The 23,906-nt window shown below is 44.6% G+C and overlaps 1 protein-coding gene across 2 annotated transcripts; it reads left to right on the top strand.

Annotated features, from left to right (window-relative positions):
- Window positions 1–603: 603 nt before the first annotated feature.
- On the top strand, window positions 604–18,049 carry FRRS1L (ferric chelate reductase 1 like). 2 transcript variants are annotated; one of them, XM_084857553.1, is made up of 5 exons: window positions 604–871; window positions 10,218–10,302; window positions 11,353–11,491; window positions 12,999–13,119; window positions 16,554–18,049. In XM_084857553.1, exons 1-5 carry the CDS (start codon window positions 619–621, stop codon window positions 16,724–16,726), a joined length of 771 nt encoding a protein of 256 aa, XP_084713679.1. In that variant the 5' UTR covers window positions 604–618; the 3' UTR covers window positions 16,727–18,049. The 2 variants fall into 2 exon arrangements, with proteins under 2 accessions (XP_084713679.1, XP_084713678.1); XM_084857552.1 differs by having other exon boundaries at window positions 12,999–13,245; window positions 16,554–18,043.
- The last annotated feature ends 5,857 nt before the right edge of the window (window positions 18,050–23,906 follow it).

The following is a 23,906-nucleotide window of genomic DNA, read 5'->3' as shown; positions in this document are numbered from 1 at the left end:
TACGCACATGCATGCATACTGGAGAATAACAGTCATCTGATTACGGCTGCAATCCTGTACTATTTACCTGGGAATAAGCCCCACTGAACTCAATGAGGCTTATGTCTGAGTAGCCAGGATTGCACTGTGAGTGGACTCTACTCCATTAAAGCGTATGCCACAATAAATCTTAGACTTTAAGGTGCCACAAGGCTTTTGAAGCTACAGACTAACAGGGCTACCCTTCTATAATTTTCTAAATAGTTATCATCAACAAGCATCTTCAGTTTTCTAGCCTTTTGTTCAAAGATGAACACTACAACAACAACAGTTGTAGTGTTCATCTTCGAGAAGAACAGTGGAGAAGAACAGGCTTACTTTAAATCTCAGGGGTGTGTGTGGGGTGGGGTGGGGGGGTCTATTTGTGGTCAGTCAGTGGTTGTGAAGGAAAAGCACTCTGTACATGTTCAGAGTCCTCTTTATTACCTCTCATCCTCCGGAGTTGAGACCCGGTGCTGAGCAACTGGTCCTGGCTTCGAACGAAGCCTCGCAAGGGGGTGGGGGTGGGGGAGCCGCTCAGCAAGCGCAGGCGGAGGCTGAGGCGCCGGCGCACGAAGCCGGCTCGGGTTGGAGGCCGCCATGGCCGCATCTGCAGCAGCCTTGCGCTGGCTCTACTGGGCGACTTGGCTGCTGCTGCTGGCCGGTCCCGCCGCCACCTCTTCCTCTTGGGCCAACCCGGCGGAGGAGAGCAGCGGGGCGAGGGCCGCGGGCGGCCGCGGGAGGGACGCCGACGCGGGCGGGGCCCAACCTGACGAGCAGCATCAGTACCACGACTCTTCATACGGCACCTTCGCCAGCGAGTTTTACGACATGCGCTTCCTCTCCGACGACGGTGAGCGGCCGCCTGAGGGGACGAGCCGGCCACAGCCGGGAGCGGGAAGGGTGAGGCGGGGGAAGGGAGGGCGTGTGCGTGCGTGAGAGTCCTACTTCAAGCCCACAGCGGGAGGGCCGCGCAGCCTCTGCCATCCTGCCCGCACCATTGCCGAGTCGCTGCCCGGCTTCAGCGAAGCGCCGTGCGCTTCAAGCAGTGTCAGCGACTGGCCGGGTGGGACGTAAAAGCCTCCGCCTGGAAGGCTGCGTTGTGGAGGGGGGGGGGGTGCACTCTACACATGCTCAGAGACACGCCCAGTCTTTTCGCTGTCCACGGCTGAGCCTTGAATTGCGTGGGTCAGTAGGACCCTGGGTCTATGAAATGCGGCAGGCCTGTGCCTATTCCATTCTGACAGGGTGCGGGATGATGAGGACGGTGGTGGCGACGCCTCTGTGAGGAGACCTGAGTTTGGAGGCGGGGGCAAGAAAAATGCTTTTCTGACAGCTTTCCCCTCGCCGTTAGAACCCAGGGCCCGCTCGATTCCTAACGGCCCACGCGGTTACCATGGAAATGGACTCAGTTGGCGGGCGGGCAAATCGGTGCGTCATAGGACTTACATCGAACCCAACGGTTCTGAAAAAACCCAACGGTAAAAGTAGTCGGGCACCTTTTAAATAGAGCCTTCTTGTCCGGGCAGCACGCGCACGCAGAGAGGCCAGCACTCGCGGCCCCTTCCCTAGAGCCTGGACCCTATTCTGTTTCTCCAAGGCAAAGGACTCTCAGCCCAGGAACGAATGAGCTGATAATACAAAGAGTGACTTTGAGAACATGCAGAGCGCCGTTCCCCTCTCCGCTGAGGAAGGCCGGTAACAATATTTAGGGTGCAATCCCATGCATGTTTAGACAGAAAAAGGTCCCACAACTCCCAGTATTCTCCAGCCAGCATGGCTGGCCGGGGAATGCTGGGAGTTGTGGGACTTTCTTCTGTCTAAACATGCATAGGGTTGCACCCTTTACCAAATATGCTAAGACCACATTTTATGAACACTGAACAGCTTGTTATTAGGAACATTTATTTTTATGGGATGGGAATTTATGACTTTGACTAATAGCAATAACATTTATTATGATTTATTAAAAATGAAAATAAAAAATATCTCTAGGCTACATTTAAAGACAAGGTGATCTACACAATAAGATCCCATATAATGAAATCCGATGATAAAACAGCAAAAATTAATAAAAGTAACAAAACACCAGCAATAAAACATCTAGCCCAGACACACAAAAATCTAATCCTAATTGCAGCTAAAGCCCCAGAACAGGCTAATGAAACATGCTTGGGAAAAGGCCAGATAAAAGAAGACTTAATGCTGTTTGTCTTGATGCTTTGACATTTAAATTATATACTCATTGATATGAGCTTGTTGTGGTTTATGTGTGGAACAAATTTGAACTGAGATAATATTTATAATATATAATATATAATTTATAGTAGATACATTTTAAGTAGTGCTTTAGTGTGTTCAAAGTGTGTCATGTTATCTTATTACAGCCCTGTAAAAGTAGCTTACTACCATCTCCACATTGCAGATTGAGGGTCTGAAATAGAGAAAGAGATGGTGCTGCCAGATATTCCCTGATTCAAATCTTACTTCTTTCATGAACACACATGGGGCGGGTCGACACTAGAGCCCCTTTCATGTCTGAGGCATTGCTGTACTGGTTTTCTTTCAAAACACAAGTGTTGCTCTGGGGTCACATGCTAATGAATACAGCACAGTATCTACCATGTTTATGATGTGATCGAGTGACACACATAAATGCATAATGTCCTAATTGTGGGAGAAGGAAGAATTTGAAAGGTCATGTGTGTTCTGTCTGTGTTTGTAGTGCAAGTGCATGACAAACCTCAGTATAGTGATGCAATTGCAGGGGGAATGGGAGGACGTGCTGCTGTTTGTTTCCTTTCTCTCTTTTTTTTTTGAGTCTGCTAACTGCATGGACACCTTTGATGGCATGCAGCAATGGAGATTTAAAAATTAATTCTATGGTCATTCACAGCTGTGCAACTCCATGCTTACCTAGTCAAAAATAGCTGACAAAAAATCACGGAAGAGGAGAAAGATGTGAGGGTGGGGAGAGAAGTAGGGGAGGCCATGGCTTTTTTCTGGTGTTTTTTCCTGCCTGCAAAACCCACAAAAATCAGCAGGAGGTAAGAGCAGGGAATTAAAGTAGGAAGAAAAAGACATGAGGGGTGGGAATGGAGCTGGCGGGGGAGAGAAGGTGAAGAAAATTTGACAAAACAGGCTCTACAGTTTTAAAGCCACTCCTACTGGTAAGAGTTATAATACCTCTAGGTTTGAATAAATAAGCATCAGAAAACTGTGGTTTGGGAAACAACAGATTATTGAGGGAGAAGCAGCGTCAGCACATTGGATTGGGGTGTGCATTGTGCATCCTCTGCATGAGCCAGACATTAAAGAACCAGCATAAAACATGTAGATCAGTCCTAGGTTGTGTCAGACAAGCTATTCTGGGTGTTTCCAGAAGGAGGACTCCCAGCACTAACAGTCAAATTCTCTTTTTGAGGCAGGTTGATTGCATGATAAAAGCCATGTCTGGAACAGAGGAAGCTGTTTTATACCGGGGTTGATCCATCTAACTCGGTATTGTCTGCTGTCAGTCAAAAGGACTGTTTCGGTCTTAGGCAGCTTCCTATATTCCAGACATGGCTTCTATTCAGCAATCAACCTGCCTAAAAATGGAATTATATGGGAGGGTCCAGATGATGGATTGGATCCATATTTAAACTGGATCAACTGCACAGTCGGGAGTGGACTTCCCTGCCCCCTCCTTCCCATGGCAGCCCCTTGAACCAGTGCTGGTTCTAGGTTTTTGAGGGCCTTTGGGCAAGACACCCTCAATATGCCCCCTCCCTGTATGAGTCTACCTTGTCACTGCCATTGTCACCAGCTGTGATTGCTCCTCATCCTCTGTCTCATCATTGCTACTACTTGCTTGCTTCCTTGACAGGCAGAGGGCCAATGAGCAAGTAGGCAGTTGCATCTACTGCTCCTCCTTCTCACCACCTCCATTGTCTGGTCCAGAGTGACAGGCCAGTGAACAAGCAGCTTGCAAAGGTGGAGAAAGGGAGCTAGTACAGGGGACTCTTGTCAATGGGCCCCTGCTGGAGTGTGGGCTTTGGGGAGGTGCCAACCCATGCCTACCCTTGATGCTGGTCCTGCTTCCAAACCCTTAAAAATGCTACACCAAGAGTCAGGAGCCCCCGCTGAATGGGATGAGATGTAATGTGTGGGGAGGGGGGATCCCTAAAAATTGGGCAGCGGGACCTTCTGTGAGCAGAGCTCTTTCTCTTGTGGAAAGCTCCTTCCTCTTGTGGAAGGCAGACTCTGGATCCCACCCGATGACATCTTCTATGTCTAACTCTTCCAGGTTTTCCCATGCTGCTGCTTTTTTCTTAGCAGAAAAAAATTAGTTAAGGTGGAAAAGATGGAATGGGTGCACAGTACTTTTTGACTGGTAGTGCCAGGAGTCCTCCATCTGGAAGCAGAGTAGCTCGCCTGAAACAGTCTAGTCAGTTCATAGCAGAAGTGACATTTAAATCAGGGAACTTCTGGTTAACATGTCATTCCTGTACCATGCATGCTTACTCAGAAGTAAGAGCTATTGCATTCAGAGAGATTACTTCCAGGAAAGTGGGATTAGGATTGCACCTGTAGCCACTATGCTAGAGTAGCTGGCAAACAACCCTACGACAGCTGGAAGAGCTTTCAGACCAAAAGGTGCCATCTCCATGCAGATTTATTTCTCTTTCATTTTAGAAATTAAATACTGTAAAAGAACCTGCCACCAACACATGCCCATAACTTTGCCCATCCCAAGAGAATAGATACATATACACAGTCACACCATAATCTCCATAGTGCCTTTGAAATATATATTTTAGTAATCCTTATTCTGTGGGCAGATATTAATGGAGCTGTAGCCTCTGTTGTATGGGGGTGTTTGATGGGTATACCCCACTGCTGTAGTGTTAAGCAGTACATGTATGACGTTTTGAGGAACCTGCAGGTGAGGATGCATGTTATTTCCATTGACACTCTGTGCAGTCCGACATATCTACTCAGAAGTCCCATTGAGTTTAATTGGGTTTACTCCCAGGTAAGTGTGCATACGACTACAGCTTTAGTTAGAGACCTTGTACACTCTCTTTGAGGCAAAGTTGGTAGTATGAATATTCTTACAAGTAACGAAGGATAACCTTCTTCCTAGTTAAACTCTTGTGTTATAATCTGTAGCTAACTGATGTGTTTGTTTTATTTGTTGCCCATCCTTGTACTTGGCCACATCTGCAACCTACTTAGGTTACAATATTCTTGTTGTTTATTCGATCAGTCGCGTCTGACTCTTCGTGACTTCATGGACCAGCCCACGCCACAGCTTCCTGTCGGCCGTCACCACCCCCAGCTCCCCCAAGGTCGAGTCTGTCACCTCCAGAATATCATCCATCCATCTGGCCCTTGGTCGTCCCCTCTTCATTTTGCCTTCCACTTTGCCTAGCATCAGCATCTTCTCCAGGGTGTCCTGTCTTCTCATGATGTGGCCAAAGTACTTCAGTTTTGCCTTTAATATCCTTCCCTCAAGTGAGCAGTCTGGCTTTATTTCCTGGACTATGGACTGGTTTGATCTTCTTGCAGTTCAAGGCACTCTCAGAATTTTCCTCCAGCACCACAGTTCAAAAGCATCTATCTTCCTTCGCTCAGCCTTCCTTATGGTCCAGCTCTCGCAGCCATAGGTTACTACAGGGAATACCATTGCTTTAACTATGTGGACCTTTGTTGCCAGTGTGATGTCTCTGCTCTTAACTATTTTATCAAGATTTGCCATTGCTGTCCTCCCAAGAAGTAAACATCTTCTGATTTCCTGACTGCAGTCAGCGTCTGCAGTAATCTTTGCGCCTAGAAAGACAAAGTCTGTCACTGCCTCCACGTTTTCTCCCTCTATTTGCCAGTTATCAATCAAGCTGGTTGCCATAATCTTGGTTTTTTTTGAGGTTTAACTGCAACCCAGCTTTTGCACTTTCTTCTTTCACCTTCGTCATAAGGTTCCTCAGCTCCTCCTCGCTTTCAGCCATCAAAGTGGTATCATCTGCATATCTGAGATTGTTAATGTTTCTTCCAGCGATTTTAACTCCAGCCTTGGATTCATCAAGCCCAGCACGTCGCATGATGTGTTCTGCGTACAGGTTGAATAGGTAGGGTGAGAGTATACAACCCTGCTGTACACCTTTCCCAATCTTAAACCAGTCCGTTGTTCCGTGGTCAGTTCTTACCTTTGCTACTTGGTCGTTATACAGATTCCTCAGGAGGCAGACAAGATGACTTGGTGTCCCCATCCCACCAAGAACATTCCACAATTTGTGATGATCCACACAGTCAAAAGCTTTAGAATAGTCAATAAAACAGAAATAGAGGTTTTTCTGAAACTCCCTGGCTTTCTCCATTATCCAGCAGATATTGGCAATTTGGTCTCTAGTTCCTCTGCCTTTTCTAAACCCAGCTTGTACGTCTGGCAATTCTCGTTCCATGAATTGCTGGAGTCTACCTCGCAAGATCTTGAGCATTACCTTACTGGCATGTGAAATAAGTGCCACTGTTCGATAGTTTGAACATTCTTTGGTGCTTCCCTTTTTTGGTATGGGGATATAAGTTGATCTTTTCCAATCTGTTGGCCATTCTTGTGTTTTCCAAATTTGCTGGCATATGGCATGCATCACCTTAACAGCATCATCTTGCAAGATTTTAAACAGTTCAGCTGGGATACCGTCATCTCCTGCTGCCTTGTTATTAGCAATGCTTCTTAAGACCCATTCAACTTCAGGATGTCTGGCTCTAGCTCACTGACCACACCGTCAAATCTATCCCCGATATTATTATCCTTCCTATATAGATCTTCCGTATATTCTTGCCACCTTTTCTTGACCTCTTCTGCTTCTGTTAGTTCCTTGCCATCTTTGTTTTTGATCATACCCAGTTTTGCCTGGAATTTACCTCCGATGTTTCTAATTTTCTGGAAGAGGTCTCTCGTCCTTCCTGTTCTATTATCATCTTCCACTTCCGCGCATTGCTTGTTTAAAAATAATTCCTTATCTCTTCTGGCTAACCTCTGGAATTTTGCATTTAATTGCGCATATCTCCCCCTATCACTGTTGCCTTTCGCTTTCCTTCTTTCTTGGGCTGCTTCCAATGTCTCAGCAGACAGCCATCTTGCCTTCTTGGTTTGCTTTTTCTTTGGGACGTTTTTTGTTGCCGCCTCCTGAACAGTGTTGCGAACTTCTGTCCATAGTTCTTCCGGGACCCTATCTACTAAATCTAGTCCCTTAAATCTATTCTTCACCTCCACTGCATATTCATTAGGAATATTAGTGAGCTCATATCTAACTGATCTGTGGGCCTTCCCTATTCTCTTTAGTCTGATTCTAAATTGTGCAATAAGAAGTTCGTGATCTGAACTACAATCAGCTCCAGGTCTTGTTTTTACCGACTGCATAGATGTCCACCACCTTTGGCTACAAAGGATGTAGTCAATCTGATTTCGGTGTCGACCGTCTGGTGAAGTCCATGCATAAAGTCATCTCTTAGGTTGTTGGAAGAGAGTGTTTGTTATGCACAGTGAGTTGTCTTGGCAAAATTCTATCAGCCTATGTCCTGCTTCATTTTGTTCTCCCAGACCATGCTTGCCTGTAATTCCAGGTGTCGTTTGACTACCCACCTTAGCATTCCAATCTCCTGTAATGAAAATAACATCTTTTTTTGGCGTACTATCCAGTAGGTGCTGCAGATCCTCATAGAACTGATCTACTTCTGCTTCTTCAGCATCTGTGGTTGGGGCATATATTTGGATCACTGTGATGTTAAATGGCTTTCCCTGAATTCGAATTGAGATCATTCTGTCATTTTTTGGATTGTATCCAAGCACTGCTTTAGCCACTTTATTATTAATTATGAAAGCTACTCCATTTCTTCTGTGGTCCTCTTGTCCACAGTAGTAGATCTGGTGGCCATTTGATGTGAAATGGCCCATTCCAGTCCATTTCAGTTCACTGGCACCCAAAATGTCTATATTGAATCTTGACATCTCCCCAATAACCACATCCAATTTGCCCTGGCTTATAGATCTTATATTCCAGGTTCCTATGGTGTGTTGATCTTTAGAATATCGGATTCATCGTTCACCACCAGCACCATCGGCTGCTAGCCGTCCTTTCAGCTTTGAGCTAGCTGCGTCATCACATCTGGGGCTAGTTGAACTTATCCTCTGTTGTTCCCCAGTAGCATTTTGACCATCTTCCGACCTGGGAGTCCCATCTTCCGATGGTATACCGACATATCTCTGGTTGTACTGATCCATTTAGTTTTCATGGCAAGAATACTGGGGTGGGTTGCCGTTTCCTTCCCCAGGGATCGTATTTAGTCTGACCTCTCTGTCATGACCTTCCCGTCTTGGGTGTCCCTTCACGGTTTAGCGCATGACGTCATTGAGGTGCTCAAGCTCCAGCACCACGACAAGGTAACGATCTCCTTTGCTGGAGTATTCTTAGCTTAATATTCTTAATATATTCTTAGCTTAGTACATTTTTCTGTTTTTATGAAGTTCTTTTGTGTGCAAGAGGTTCTGGAAAAGATGGAACATATGTGTATTTTACAGCCATTGGGTGAAAGTGATCACATAGACCTACACTGATTTCAGCATGGTTTTGAAGAATGTAAGTTTGGTTGCTATGTACAATGCTGTACATTTGTAGCCATTATGACTTGTTTGGAAAGTATGGCATGTTTACTATTTAGTGTTTTTTTTTTAAGTGGTTAGAAATAGTTTCCCCTTCTGTGAAGAGTTGATCAGTTCATTATTTGGCAGTAAAGGCGAGCTGGACTGGAATTTTCCATATTTTTATGAATGAAGGGAGCAAATCTAGCAACCTTGGCACTGTTCAGAATGCTGAGAAGTTAGATCCATATCTTTACTTCTTAGTAAAATACAGGTGGAAAGCTGTGTCATTAAAATTTTGACCACCCTGACAGAGGCGAGAGCTTTCGCCATTTGCCAACTAGGCCAGACAGTGTTTCACCTTGTTCCCACAGCACCTTGACGGAGGACTCCCTTGTTAGTTTTTTTTAAAAGGCTCATTCTGCTGCTACCACCTTCTGAGTGTCTCACTCCTTTCCCATTACTAATTAATTATGAGTGACTTGTTTGATAGTGAGGTGTGTTTTTTTTAATTATGTATCTATTATGAAATCATTTTGAATTATCTTTTCTAGGCAGATGTTAAGATAATAATGTACTGTACATGTATTTAGATGTATTTATATGATCATTGTTTTCTCATGCTTTGTTTTGAACTGCTTCGGTTGTAATAAAATACAGAAATGCGTTGAGATAGAGTGATTAAAATGACTCCGTATCAAAGGAATGTAAAACAAAGGCAGAAGCTGAGAATTGCTTGAAATGTTATAAATCAGTTCCCTACATAGGTGACACTTTTGTAGTATTTGGAGCAGTTATTAGGCAACACAATCTCCTGATATACTTTTATGATCTGAAATGGAACCAAACCTGAGTAAGCACTGTGCCCCGGAACTTATCACTGCTTGCAGAAGTGGTGTGTATGTGTATGAGTGAGTGAATGAGTGTGTGAGTGAGTGAGTATATCAACATGATTTTCACTTCTGCATTTTCTGGCCCTTGGCACCTCTCCTGTCTTCCTAAACTCTTTTCCAGTTTTTCTTCTCCTCACACCCCATTTCCAGGGTCCCCCCTCTGGCCTTTTTCTCTTTTCTGTGGAACATCCCCTTTTTCTTAACCCCCCCCCCCGCTTCTTTAAGTCCACTGTTTTTTCAGCCACTCCCACCACCTCCTTTCGTAGCCTCCTGCTTCTTCTATCCCTCTACACCTATGGATTCCTGTATGTTTTCCGTCTCAAGGTAAATAGCAAATCCTCAGGGAAGAATTTTCATTAGGAAAATGGCACATGGGGAAAAGATTAACATCCCCAGTGCCATAGCCCCAATCCGATTTAGCTCCTCCCGATGCTAGCTATTGAATTTTTCAGTGGAGATCTTAATCATCATAAATAATATGTCGACTTTGGCTCTGGGACTGTGCCTTCCATCTAGACCTAAGGGAAAATAAGAGCACAATAAGCGCATGTGTGCATGCCACTTTGCAGGCTGATACCTGACCCTAACAGGTCACTGCTAGAATCATAACAGTTAGTTTTCTAGTACTGTGATGGTATATTGCACTACATTAATTATTTAATTATTTCTTCCAATTCTTCAAGGTTATCCTTTCCCTACTGCTCCTCCGGTGGATCCATTTGCAAAAATTAGAGTGGATGATTGTGGAAAAACGAAAGGATGCTTTAGGTTGGTATGGACAGCATAGGTCTATTTGTAAGTTTGTAAATACAGAAATCGCGGACTACAAACAGGGACTCTCCATGTTTTCCATTAGCATATATTTATGGCTGTTACATTGTAAACTTGAGTTTAATGGCATGCAGTTTTATTGGAGTTGGAAATCTATCTTGTGCTGGAGAACCCTTGCATACTAGTCACCTGTAGAAGTAAAATAATCTGGGACCAGAATATCTCAGGAATTTCCTCCTTCCATATGAATCAGGCTGAAGCTCTGACGGAAGGTTGGTTGGCGAGGATGAGAAAGCAGGCCTTTTCCATCGTGGCACTCATATTATGGAATATTCTACTCAGACTGATTTGCCTGTCCCCACCCCTTTTGCCCACGTTTAAGCAGGCATTAAAAACTATTATTTGGCTGATGCTTTTTACTTAATTTTCTTCTGATTCCTTTTTTGCTCTTTCGGTTGATTGTTGGTTGATTCTTTGTTTATACATTATCTTGTTCTATTTTAAGATACTGTAAACTGCCTTACATGAGCATTTTGCCTAGAAAGGCAGGGTATTTTTAATACTTGCTTAAAGGAACAGACATTATTAGAGATCTGCAAGATAAACCAACAGGTCAGGCCTCCTGCATAGATCTGTTCTTTACAGGAACTTCCCCAAGGCAAAAGAAGACAAAACAGAACAACAAGAGAGTTAGGACATAATCCTATGCATGTTTAGACAGAAAAAAGTCCTACAATGCCCAGCATTCCCCAGCCAGCCATGTTAGCTGGGGAATGCTATAAGTTGTAGGATTTTTCCTGTCTAAACACGCATAGCATTGTGTCCTTAATGTCTTAGAACTGCTGTCCTAAGCATGCCCGATATAGGGCTGCAGTTCTGTTCACCATTTATTTCAGTGGGACTTTGATGTGGATAATTTTGTGCAGACTGAGTCCCATGTCAGTAGCAAATTTTGTTTAGCTGGAGTATAGGTAAACCTCAACAAAATGTTCTTAGAATATCTCTGAACTGCAAGAAGTTATGTTTTGTTTCTTCTATCACATGTAGGTATGGTAAACCAGGATGTAATGCAGAGACTTGCGATTACTTTCTCAGTTATCGCAGAATAGGAGCTGACATAGAGTTTGAGCTGAGCGCTGAGACAGATGGCTGGGTGGCTGTGGGATTTTCCTCCGATAAGAAAATGGTAAGGAAGTGTTATGAGTTCAAATAAGCATTGATTTTTTTTTCTGAGAAGGAAAGGCCTTATGAATAAAAGTATAACCAACATGGCAGATGTAACCATTTGCACAGCTTGTATAGGTGGGTCTAGAATGGCCTACCTGACACTAGTCAAGGGGAAGGAAAAAAAGTTATGAGCAAAACCTTTCCGGTGTTATAATCAAAGTCCACTTGTTTATTGATAGGCTGGATGCTCAAAGCAAATTGGAGATGAAAACTAGGGCTGTGCAATAGCCTCAGATGAGGCAGGAGTCCTAATTGAATATCCCTCCTTAGATATATTCAGACTGCTTTTGATTCCAAGGTGGCTCAGATCCAAGGTGGTCTGAGGTGAAGTGGACTGGATCCAAGAATTCAAATCTGTCCTGGAGCCTTGGAAGGGTGTTGTCATTTCTCAACCGTTTTATCACTATTTAATACATTTTTGTACCTCCCCCAAGCTGTCCATAAATGGAAATCACCAAGTAGATAATGGGGAGGCGGAGGAGGGCGGTATTGTTTTGTGACTGACCGCTCTAGCTTCTAATACGGGAATGACTTTATCAGGGTATATCATTATACTTCCAATCACAGTGGTTTCAGGAGGGTTGTATAAAATTGCCTAGAGGAGGCCAAAGTGCCTCCAACTGATGGTGCCCAACTCTGCCCTGCAAACTTTCCTGTAGTGTTGGTTAGGTTCCACTGGTCAGAGATGCCCCAAGTGGGGACAGCCAGGAAGGGGAAGGCCTGAATCAGGGAGCCTGAAAACTCCTGCCTGAAACCTTGGAGAGCTGCTGCCAGTCATTGTCAACAGTATTGGGCTAGATGAACCAATAGTCTGACTCAGGATAAGGCAGCTTTAAAATAAAAGGATATTAAAGGCAAAACTGAAGTACTTTGGCCACATCATGAGAAGACAGGACACCCTGGAGAAGATGCTGATGCTAGGCAAAGTGGAAGGCAAAATGAAGAGGGGCCGACCAAGGGCCAGATGGATGGATGATATTCTGGAGGTGACGGACTCGACTTGGGGGAGCTGGGGGTGGCGACTGCCGACAGGAAGCTGTGGCGTGGGCTGGTCCATGAAGTCACGAAGAGTCGGAAGCGACTGACCAAATAAACAACAAAAACCCATACATATTGAGCAGGAGATAGTGGCTGACAGTATGTAGGCAGAGGGCAGGTACCACCTGCTGAAGCAGTAGGCTTTGACTGGCTCCTCCAGCCTCCTTCACTGCACAAGAATGGGTTAAACATGCATAGAATTGCACCCTTATTTATTCATCGTCTTAAGGTGTGACATCTGTGCTAATATCTATAAATGCAGAGATATTTTTCTACCCATGCCCGTACATAGTTCTAAAAGACAGAGTATAAGAAGTAAAAGTATTATTGTTAATTATTCATCTCATAGTTATTTGTGAGCAACCCCTTGGTTTCTCTTGGGTAGAGATAATGTCACAGTGGAATCCTTACTTAGTTTTTCAATTTAGGGTGGAGATGATGTCATGGCCTGTGTTCATGATGACAATGGAAGAGTCAGAATACATCACTTCTACAATGTTGGTCAGTGGGCAAGAGAGATCGAGAGGAATCCCGCCCGAGATGAAGAAGGTATTTTTGAAAACAATCGCGTAACATGTCGATTCAAACGTCCAGTGAGGGTTCCCAGAGATGAAACGATTGTAGATCTTCATCTGAGTTGGTACTATTTATTTGCTTGGGGCCCAGCAATTCAGGGTAAGTTGGTCTTGTTTTGTGTTTCTGTGACTGCACAATTGCATTACTTTAAGTAGAAGCGGGACCCATAAGGAGCTTGTCAGGAGTTCCTTGATAAGTAGTGGTGGACAAGCTGTTTAAAAGACAGATCATCTGCCATTACTAAACTTCCTCTCAGGCAATGCTGAGGTCCTATGGTCAGGGTCCCATGTGAACTACACAGTAGAATGCATCTAAAATCCTCTGCATTGGTTAGGGGTTCCATTGCAGATATGCAGGGATTCCTTTGATAGTTAAATTAATGTGGAAAGGATACTTTGAGTGGAACAAGTTTGAAAACAAAAACACCCTTTACTAGCTGGAAAGTAAATCTAGTTAGCTTGCAAAAGGTCTTGTGTGCCATTTTTCAAATTATAGGAGAATAACCACGCATGAAACTGTTCCCTATCACTTAGGAGGTGGAATGATTGAAATATTTTTCAAAAAAATACATTTTGACTAGGGTTTAACATCTTTGGGTGGCACAAAATATTACAATACAGAAATGACCTAACATGGTGTTCAGCATGGAACCTTTCCCAGAGAAGAAGCCATGTTAGTCTGTTGCTGTGTTTGCACATAATGCTAAACCAGGATTTGTTTTTTAACCACGGTTTGTTGATCTAGCCGTACATTATCTCACAAACAAACAAACCACAGTGTCTCTTGCCCATTCCTGATTTGTTTTCCCCCTGCTTCTACTGCCTCTCCCCTCTTGGTTTCCTAAACACTGTTGGCATTGTTGGACTGGCATGGCTTTACTACATCAAGCAATCACTGTTGGTCTACAACAGAAACAGCAAGGAAAATTCCTTGGTGGTATTTGGACACACTTGGCACACCTCCTGTTAGACAAGCTGCTCTCCCCCCCCCCCCCCTGCCCCTTCCAAGACACACCTAACGGAATCTTAACTGCAGACTTGACTCATCCTTTCTTACCACAAGAAGTACAGGGGAAAATGGCTTGTTCTGCAAGAGTGCCATCCAAACCTACAGTGTTTTTTTCGTGAAATCTGTGAGCAGCCTACATGTGTGAGTTAGTAAATGGGAATGCACCTGACAATCTGTGTATTGTATAAAACGTCCCACCCCAGTACTGGTAAAAACCAAACTCAGGCACCAGTTCTTGAAGTTACGAAGTTCTTATAATGATCAGCATGAATGGAAATAGTTGAGGGAAAGGAGGAGCCTGATGGAGTGGGTTTCTTTCCCTCTGCTATAGCGTATATAGAACACAGAGTGAATGCCATGCTGCCGCTCCTCATCCTGATAGTGCAATCTTCCCCAATATATTTAATATATCAAACATGGGCAACATATATTTTTTCTAACTATCATAGAGGATGTGTGATATTTATCACAGCAAATACTGTTTGATATTCAGTATTGCTGACAAGACTTCAGTTCAAAGATAATTACTGGAAAGTTCTGCTTTCTGATGGGCACACAAAACAAATGCAACAATGTAGATGTCTAAATAGATTTAAAGTGCAATCCTATACATATTTAGACAGAAAAAAGGCCTACAACTCCCAGCATACCCCAACCAGCATAGGACTGTAGGCCTTTTTTCTGTCTAAACATGCATGGGACTGTGCATGTGGTGTCTTGTCCCAGAGTGAGTGAAAGCAGCTAAACAAGTCATCAAGTAAGTGGAACACAGGGTAGGCAACCTGGTGTTTTTTCACAACAGCTGCTATGATCCTTGAGCATCAGCCATGCTGGCTGGGGATGATGGGAGTTGCCGGCCAAAACATCTAGAGGGCACCAGGTTGTGGAAGCTGCAATCCTAAGCATGTTTACTCAGCAGTAAGCCCTATTAAGTTCAATGGGACTTACTTCCAAGCAACTGTACTTTGATTGCACTGTAAAGAACACATTTCATTAACACTATGCCTATGTACTAGCAAGTAGTCCTTGCTATCCCCAGCATTAGGCAGCTCTTATAGCCCCATGCATATCTCTCCTTGCAGTAAGGAGACACATCTGTTGGGGGCTGAGGCTACTTTCAAACTAGGGGTGCTTGTAGATGGAGGGCTCCTAGTGATACCAGTGAGAAGGCATTGTGCAGCTATTCTGTCTTTTCTTTCTTAACAGATTATCTGCATTAAGAGAAAAGATGGAAGAAGTGGTGGGAAAACATGGGAGGGTTATGAGTTGAGGACAACTCATTCTGGACCCCCATAAAATTCTGTGAATGAGGCAGGGTGATAGCACTATAAAAGTCTCATCTGGGAGTATCCAAGAATTTTAGTCCAGAATCACCATCCTTTGTTTACTCAGTGTTTACTGATTATCCAGCTCATGTATTCCAATTTCTAAACAAAAAAACAGAATTGCTGTGGAAACCTGGCCGGTGTAAATAACATTAGTGTTACAGTCCTGTCCTCTCCTCCATTAGATATACAATCCCATTTTCCCCATCCTCCACTTACTCATTGCACTGTATCAATTCTCTTTATAGCACTGAAGCAATTATCTTTATTTCCTTTGTCCTGGAGTGGAGAGGACAGGGACTTCGTATTGCACTTAGCTGGCTTTGCAAAACAATGAAATGTCTCACTGTTCTGCAAAGACCTCCAAGGCTTAATGTGACTGAGAGGATTCTCCCTTCCCTTCTGTGACTTCCTGGAGCCATAGAGCTTTGAATTCTCCCATACTGGCACTGGGCCAGCCAAGAAAACACCAGGACCTCTGGATGGTTTCAAAGCTCTATGCATCCACTAAAGTCACAGAAGGAAGGGGGGAAATCCCACCCTCTTCTATGAAGGCTCAGAGTGCTTTGCCAAACAGTGAGATATTTCACCTTTTTTGCAGTTTTAGCAGAAAAAGGAAGCATGGGGAGGGAGGATTAATTCTTCGTGCACCTCATTCTCCTGAGGCATGCACACATGCACCCTTCACCATGTGGATGGGAATTGCTGGATGTGAATGAAGATGAAGAACAATATTAACTGCAGTGTGTAACCATTGCTTTAATTCCACTTCCAACGTACAACGTACAATGCTAATGACTAGCCAGGATGGAAACGTCAGTGAAAGGAGGAACTGATGGAATGGCCTTTCTTCCCTTTTCTCCCTCTGCTGCAGTCTGATAGAATGGCTGCCACCAGATGATGAGATGTTGCTTGAATTGAGGCAATGCAAGTTTTTGTTGCTCCTTTCAAGAAAAGTAGATCTATAGGATCAGGATGACCATTTCAAACACTAACTGGTTAGCCAGAAATATGTAATCAGCAGTTTAAGCAACATTGCTAATATATATTGTTCCCATTTTTTACCTGTTTTAGGTTCTATAACTCGGCATGACATAGATTCTCCGCCTGTCTCAGAGCGTGTGGTCAGTATTTACAAGTATGAAGATATTTTTATGCCATCAGCTGCCTATCAGACCTTCTCTTCTCCATTCTGCTTGCTGCTTATTGTTGCATTGACATTTTATTTATTGATGGGAACCCCATGATGACAGCTGCAGTATGTATGGTAAATAGAGACAATTTGTCAGTGAGTATTGCTCAGGATGGGAGCGTTTTCTATTGGAATTTATATTACTGGACACTTAGTTATTTGTTGACAGCTTGCACTCCTCGAACAACAGAAATAAGTGAGCTCGCTATTGCCTGAGCCATAGATATGTGCCAAATAATTATTTCAGAATAATCAAGGAAAATTGTTATTGACTGAACACCTTTAGTAAATGTATAGCTTGTTTCACTGAAGATTGAGGATACATTCCCAAACACATTTATTAGGCAGTAATCTCCACTGAACACAGTGGTGCTTACTTCTAGGTAAACATGCATAGGATTGCACTGTTAAAAAAAGCTATGGGTGTGATATTTGAATATTATGAGAAACATGTAGAGTTTTATTTTCTAACTTTAAATTGCTTTTCATTCAATAAATAGGGGACATTTATCATATTAATGAGATTATTAGGCATTATGTTGGTATATTATAATTTAGGTTCCAAATCAAGTGATTTAATTAATGAAGTTTTTACCTTTCTAAGTAAAATTATGTGTACAGGATTGCACTGTTAATAGAAGCTGTGAGTGTGATACTGGAATATTATGAGAAACATACAATTTAATTTCTAACTTTAAAGTGTGTGCAGGACACCAAAACCAGCCAGCATTTAAAATTCCTTGTCTAGAGCATACTTTTTGTACACAGTGTTAATAATTGACTTTGGCACCAGAATATGTCACGGAGAGATCAGTTTTTTCTTAAACACATTTGTACCAGTTATTTAAATAGACAAAACTAGTGCCATTGGAAAGTTTTGCCCACAAACATAAAATATATGAGCATATAAAAATAATAGTGAACTTTCTTGTATGGAGAGCACATTTTCTGAAAAAAGCAGCACCATATCATCAGGTAAGTGACTTACAAAGAACATGTTTATGTCTGTATATATTTTGACAGTTTGTTCAGTTGGGTATCTTTGTAGGTGTACATAAATATGATGCAAGTGAAAGAAACAATACCATTTGATTTTGCATTTTCCATTTATTTCCTCAAGAGTAAGCAAATATAGCTTATGTTGCAGACATGGAATCAATGGAAAGGAAATGCACGGAACCACCTGTTCCTTAAAATTACTAATAAAATAGTACCTATATACAAATGAAGAAGCAAAAGGAACTCTAATGTGTATTACTACAAAATAGCCAATACATAACAATGTGAAAAGAGATCAGTATTATGTAAGTTAAATTTACTGTGTGATATATGAGTGACGAGATGAGTAAAGTAAATATAATATTTAACTTGAAGTTTGCATCTTGGCTTTCTTTGTCAGGCTTTATATTCCACAAATATCATTTGCTTAAGATACCATGAAAATATCTAACTACATTAACCTCAGTGCATCTCAAGCACCATCCCCATGGGATATTACTCACATAATTAAAGCACATATTGGTTAAAAATGTGTTTCTGCCCTCAGCACAAGTGCTAATTCACAAACTGTGTTTAATGTGGTAATGCAAATTACCCTTCCATTTGAAACTTCCATCTTGTGTTGATGATCTCCATGACAGCCTTTTTATCATGCTCCAGATACGTCCCTTAGTAAGGAAGACATTGTCCACTATAGTGAGCTTATCTCATGTGAATAAGTTGTCAATGAAATAGATCTTCATTTATTGTCATCCATTGGTATTGTTTTTCTTCCAATACCAATGGATGGTTTTTCTTGCAGTTCCCAACTGTATGGTTAAGAATTCAAACCATACAGTTTTCAAGGTGCATGTGCAGCCACTACTAAATTTATACTAAATGTATATGATCCAGTCACACTTATATATTCTAATTCTCCTGCAAAGATCCTTATTTGACAAAGCAAGGCTGACATCGATTTTATTTATTTATTTATTTATTTCATTTCTATACCGCCCAATAGCCAAAGCTCTCTGAGCGGTTCACAAAAATTAAATCCAAACAACACACAATAAAACAATTTAAAATATACAGAACATTAAAACCACAATATAACAATACAACCACAATAAAACCTAGCAGCAGTGCAAGAGTTTAAAATACAGATTTAAAACAGCAAAGATAAAAATTTAGAAAGCTAAAATGCTAAAATGCCTGTGAAAATAAAAAGGTCTTCACCTGGCGCCGAATACAATGTAGGTGCCAGGCGAACCTCACTAGGGAGCTCATTCCAGAGCCGGGGTGCCACAGCAGAAAAAGCCCTCCTCCTAGTAGCCACCCGCCTCACTTCCTTTGGCAGGGGCTCATGGAGAAGGGCCGCTGATGATGATCTTAAGGTCCGGGCAGGCACATATGGGAGGAGGCAATCCTTCAGGTAACCTGGCCCCAAGCCGTTAAGGGCTTTGAATGTTAACACCAGCACTTTGAATCGGGCCCGGAAATGGACTGGCAGCCAGTGCAGCTGGAAAAGTACTGGCGTAATATGAGCTCGCAGGCCAGTCCCTGTTAACAATCTTGCTGCCCTGTTTTGGACCAGCTGAAGTTTCCGGACCGTTTTCAAAGGCAGCCCCACGTATAACGCATTGCAGTAATCCAGATGAGAAGTTATCAGAGCATGGATAACTGTAGCAAGGCTATCTCTGTCCAGATAAGGGCGTAGTTGGTATACCAGCCTAAGCTGATAAAAAGTGCTCCATGCCACTGAGTTCACCTGTGCCTCAAGTGACGGTTCTGGATCCAAGAGCACCCCCAAACTACGAACCTGATCCTTTAGGGGGAGTGCAACCCCTTCCAGAACAGGTTGAATATCACCTAGCCGGGCAGACGAACCACCCACTAACAGTACCTCCGTCTTGTCTGGATTGAGTTTCAGTTTATTAGCCCTCATCCAGTCCATTACCGTGCCCAGGCACTGATTCAGAACAGTCACTGCCTCACTTGGTTTTGATGTAAAAGAGAGGTAGAACTGGGTGTCATCTGCATATTGATGGCACCTCAGCCCACACCTCCGGATAACCTCCCCCAGCGGTTTCATGTAGATGTTAAACAGCATGGGGGATAAAATAGAGCCCTGTGGAACCCCATGGCACAATTGCCATGGCACAGAGCAGTAATCCCCCAGCACCACCTTCTGGAATCGGCCATCCAAGTAGGAGCGGAACCACTGTAGTGCAGTGCCTCCTACTCCCAACCCAGACAACCTATCCAGAAGGATACCATGGTCGATGGTATCGAAAGCCGGTGAGAGGTCCAGGAGAATCAACAGGGTCGCACTCCACCTGTCCCTCTCCCGGCAGAGGTCATCCCACAGGGCGACCAAGGCAGTTTCCGTTCCAAAACCAGGCCTGAAGCCCGATTGAAATGGATCTAGATAATCCGTTTCATTCAACAGTGCCTGGAGCTGTCCTACAACCACCCGCTCAAGCACCTTGCCCAGGAAGGGGATGTTGGCCACTGGCCTATAATTGTTAACATCCTCTGGGTCCAGGTTAGGCTTTTTCAGGAGTGGTCTAATTACTGCCTCTTTTAAAGCGGCAGGCACCACTCCCTCTCTCGAGGAATTTACAACCTCCTGGACCCAGCCGGACAACCCCTCCTTGTTTGATTTAATAAGCCATGGAGGGCAAGGGTCAAGCACACAAGTGGTCGATCGGACTTGGCCAAGCACCTTGTCCGCATCCTCAGGCCTCAGTAACTGAAACTCATCCAATAAAACTGGACCAGATGGTGCTCTGAACGCCTCTACCAATGGAACTGCATTAATGGTGGTGTCCAATTCATGACGAATCTGAGCGACTTTATCCTCAAAGTGCCGTGCAAACTCATCACAGCATGCTACCGAGGGTTCCACCGTCTCTCTCCCTGGCCCAGAATGTAACAGGCCGCGAACCACTCGGAAAAGCTCCGCTGGACGACACTGAGAAGATGCAATGCTGGTGGAAAAGAACTGTCTCTTTGCCACCCTCACCGCCACAGAGTAGGCTCGATAGTGGACTCTTACCTGTGTTCGGTCAGACTCAGCACGAGTTTTCCTCCACCTGCGTTCTAGCCGTCTCCCCTCTTGCTTCATTGCCCTCAGCTCAGGTGTATACCAAGGAGCTGGCCGGGCTCTGCTCAGAGGGAGAGGGCGCGTGGGCGCGATCGTGTCAACCGCCCGAGTCATCTCTGCATTCCACAGAGCGACCTGGGCTTCAACAGGAGCACCAGCCATACCAGCAGGAAAATCCCCCAGAGCCCTCTGGAATCCATCGGAATCCATTAATCTCCGGGGGCGGACCATTTTAATAGGTCCCCCACCCTTGCAGAGGGGAAAGGTCGCCAGGATGCTAAACCTCAGCAGGAAGTGATCTGACCATGACAAAGGGACAGATGTTAATTCCTCCACTTTCAGATCACCATCCTCCTGCCCAGTCGAGAAAACCAGATCAAGCGTGTGTCCTTTTGTATGCGTTGGGCCGATGACATGTTGGGACAGCCCCATGGTTGTCATGGCGGCCATGAAGTCCTGAGCCGCCCCGGATACAGTGGCCTCGGCATGGAAGTTGAGATCCCCCAGGACCATCATCCTAGGGGTCCTCAACACCAAGTCCGAGACCACCTCCGTCAGCTCAGGCAGGGAGTCTGATGGGCAGCGGGGTGGGTGGTACACCAACAGAATCCCCAATCTGTCCCGGGTACCCAACACAAGGTACAAACACTCAAGATCTGCACTCGAATGAGCAGGAAGCCTGGAGAGGGAGATTGAATTCCTATAGACCACGGCAACCCCCACTCCCCGACCCTCAAGTCGGTGTTGGTGCTGCACCGAGTACCCAGGAGGGCACAGGTGGGAGAGAGTGACCCCTCCCAGTTCCCCCACCCAGGTCTCAGTGACACATGCCAGGTCAGCCCCCTCATCCACAATCAAGTCATGGATGAGGGAGATTTTATTTTGGGCCGACCTGGCATTCAGCAGCAGCACCACCAGACCCGAGGGCAGACTGGTAAGGCTGCCAGGAACCATCAGGTTGGGGGAAGAACCAGAAGAGGGGACAGCTGTAAGGTGTCTAGCCCCTCTTCTCCTCAGCTGGCCTGTTAATCCCCCAAATGCCATACCTCCCCCTGCCCGTGACCACAGTTATGGTGGCACCTCTCTGACTCCCTGAGTTGCCCAATAGTCCTCCCAGGCACATATTAAAATGTTAAGATATAAATAGCACAACAGTTTAAAAGCATATAAAAGATAAAAGAGATAAAAGAGAACAGCAGCTAAGAAGGAGCAGATAAAGTCCATGTTTGCCCCTTTCCCCTTGTCTTTAAAGCTGCTGCCCTCTGCTGCCGCTATTTGCTGCTGGTATTGTGGCTGCTGGTGTCTCTGGAGAAGCAGGTGGGTAGGTCTTCAGGTCCTACGCGACTCCAAGTGCGATGCTAAGTGTACACTTAGCGTCGCACTTGGCGTGACGCCGAGGCGCTGCCTCTGGCAGCCCCGCCTTAAGTACCTGTGGGTGGGGGCAGAAGCAGGCTCAGGCTCAGGATCACCCGGTGCAGCTGCTGGCTGGTCCTCCTTTCCCAGGCTCCTTCCCGAGCAGCCTCTGGCAGCCCTGCCTTAAGTACCTGTGGGTGGGGGCAGAAGCAGGCTCAGGCTCAGGCTCACCCGGTGCAGCTGCTGGCTGGTCCTCCTTTCCCAGGCTCCTTCCCGAGCAGCCTCTGGCAGCCCCGCCTTAAGTACCTGTGGGCGGGGGCAGAACTTTGATTTTTTCAAAGTTGGGGCAAAAAACTGCTCATATCATCCTAGTGACAACTTGATCAGAAGCACATTTTCCATGGACTAAACTAAAAAAATGGAAAGCAGTTGAATGGGTAATCATAATCTATCTGACTGGGCCAACCACATGTTATATATAAACAGAACCCTGATTGTTGTTGTTCAGTCGTTAAGTCGTGTCCGACTCTTCATGATCCCATGGACCATAGCACGCCAGGCCTTCCTGTCCTCCGCTCTCTCCCGGAGTGTGCTCAGGTTCATATTCATTGCATCGATGATGCTATCTAGCCATCTCATCCTCTGCCGTCCCCTTCTCCTTTTGCCTTCAATCTTTCCTAGCATCAGGGTCTTTTCCAGTGAGTTTTCTCTTCGCATTTGGTGGCCAAAATATTTGAGCTTCAGCTTCAGTATCTGTCCTTCCAATGAGCAGTCACAGTTGATTTCCTTTAGGATTGACTGATTTGACCTCCTTGCAGTCCAGGGGACTCGTAAGAGTCTTCTCCAGCACCACAGTTCGAAAGCATCAATTCTTCGGTGCTCAGCCTTCCTTATAGTCCAGCTCTCACAGCCACACGTTACTACTGCGAAAACCATAGCTTTGATTATACGGACCTTTATCGGCAAGGTGATGTCTCTGCTTCTTACTATGCTGTCTAGGTTTGCCATAGCTTTCCTCCCAAGGAGCAAGCGTCTTAATTTCATGGCTACAGTCACTGTCTGCGGTGATCTTGGAGCCCAAGAAAGTAAAATCTGTCACTGCTTCCATTTCTTCCCCTTCCATATGCCAGGAAGTGATGGGGCCAGATGCCATGATCTTAGTTTTTTTAATGTTGAGTTTCAAACCAGCTTTTGCACTCTCCACTTTCACCCTCAACAAGAGGCTCTTTAGATCTTCTTCACTTTCTGCCATTAGGGTGGACCGTCTGCGTATCTGAGGTTGTTGATAATTCTCCTGGCAATCTTAATTCCGACCTGTGATTCATCCAACCCAGCGTTTCTCATGATGTACTCTGCATATAAGTTAAATAAGCAGGGCGACAATATGCAGCCTTGTCGTACTCCTTTACCAATTTTGAACCAATCGGTTGTTCCATGTCTGGTTCTTACTGTTGCTTCTTGGCCCTCATACAGGTTTCTCAGGAGACAGGTAAGGTGGTCTGGTACTCCCATCTCTTTCAGAATTTGCCAGAGTTTGTTGTGATCCACACAATCAAAGGCTTTAGCGTAGTCAATGAAGCAGAAATAGACGTTTTTCTGGAATTCTCTTGCTTTCTCCATGATTCAGCGAATGTTGGTGATTTGATCTCTAGTTCCTCTGCCACTTCGAAACCCAGCTTGTACTTCCGGTAGTTCTCGGTTCGCATACTGCTGAAGCCTAGCTTGTAGGATTTTGAGCATAACCTTGCTGGCATGTGAAATGAGCGCACTTCAGTGACCGCACTATCATAGCTAT

The sequence above is a fragment of the Heloderma suspectum genome, chromosome 5 (genome assembly GCF_057233095.1).
Source record: "Heloderma suspectum isolate Gila_16-S chromosome 5, 16-S_ref, whole genome shotgun sequence".
NCBI classification, from domain to species: Eukaryota; Metazoa; Chordata; class Lepidosauria; order Squamata; family Helodermatidae; genus Heloderma; species Heloderma suspectum.
This window is presented reverse-complemented; position numbering and strand designations above follow the sequence as displayed.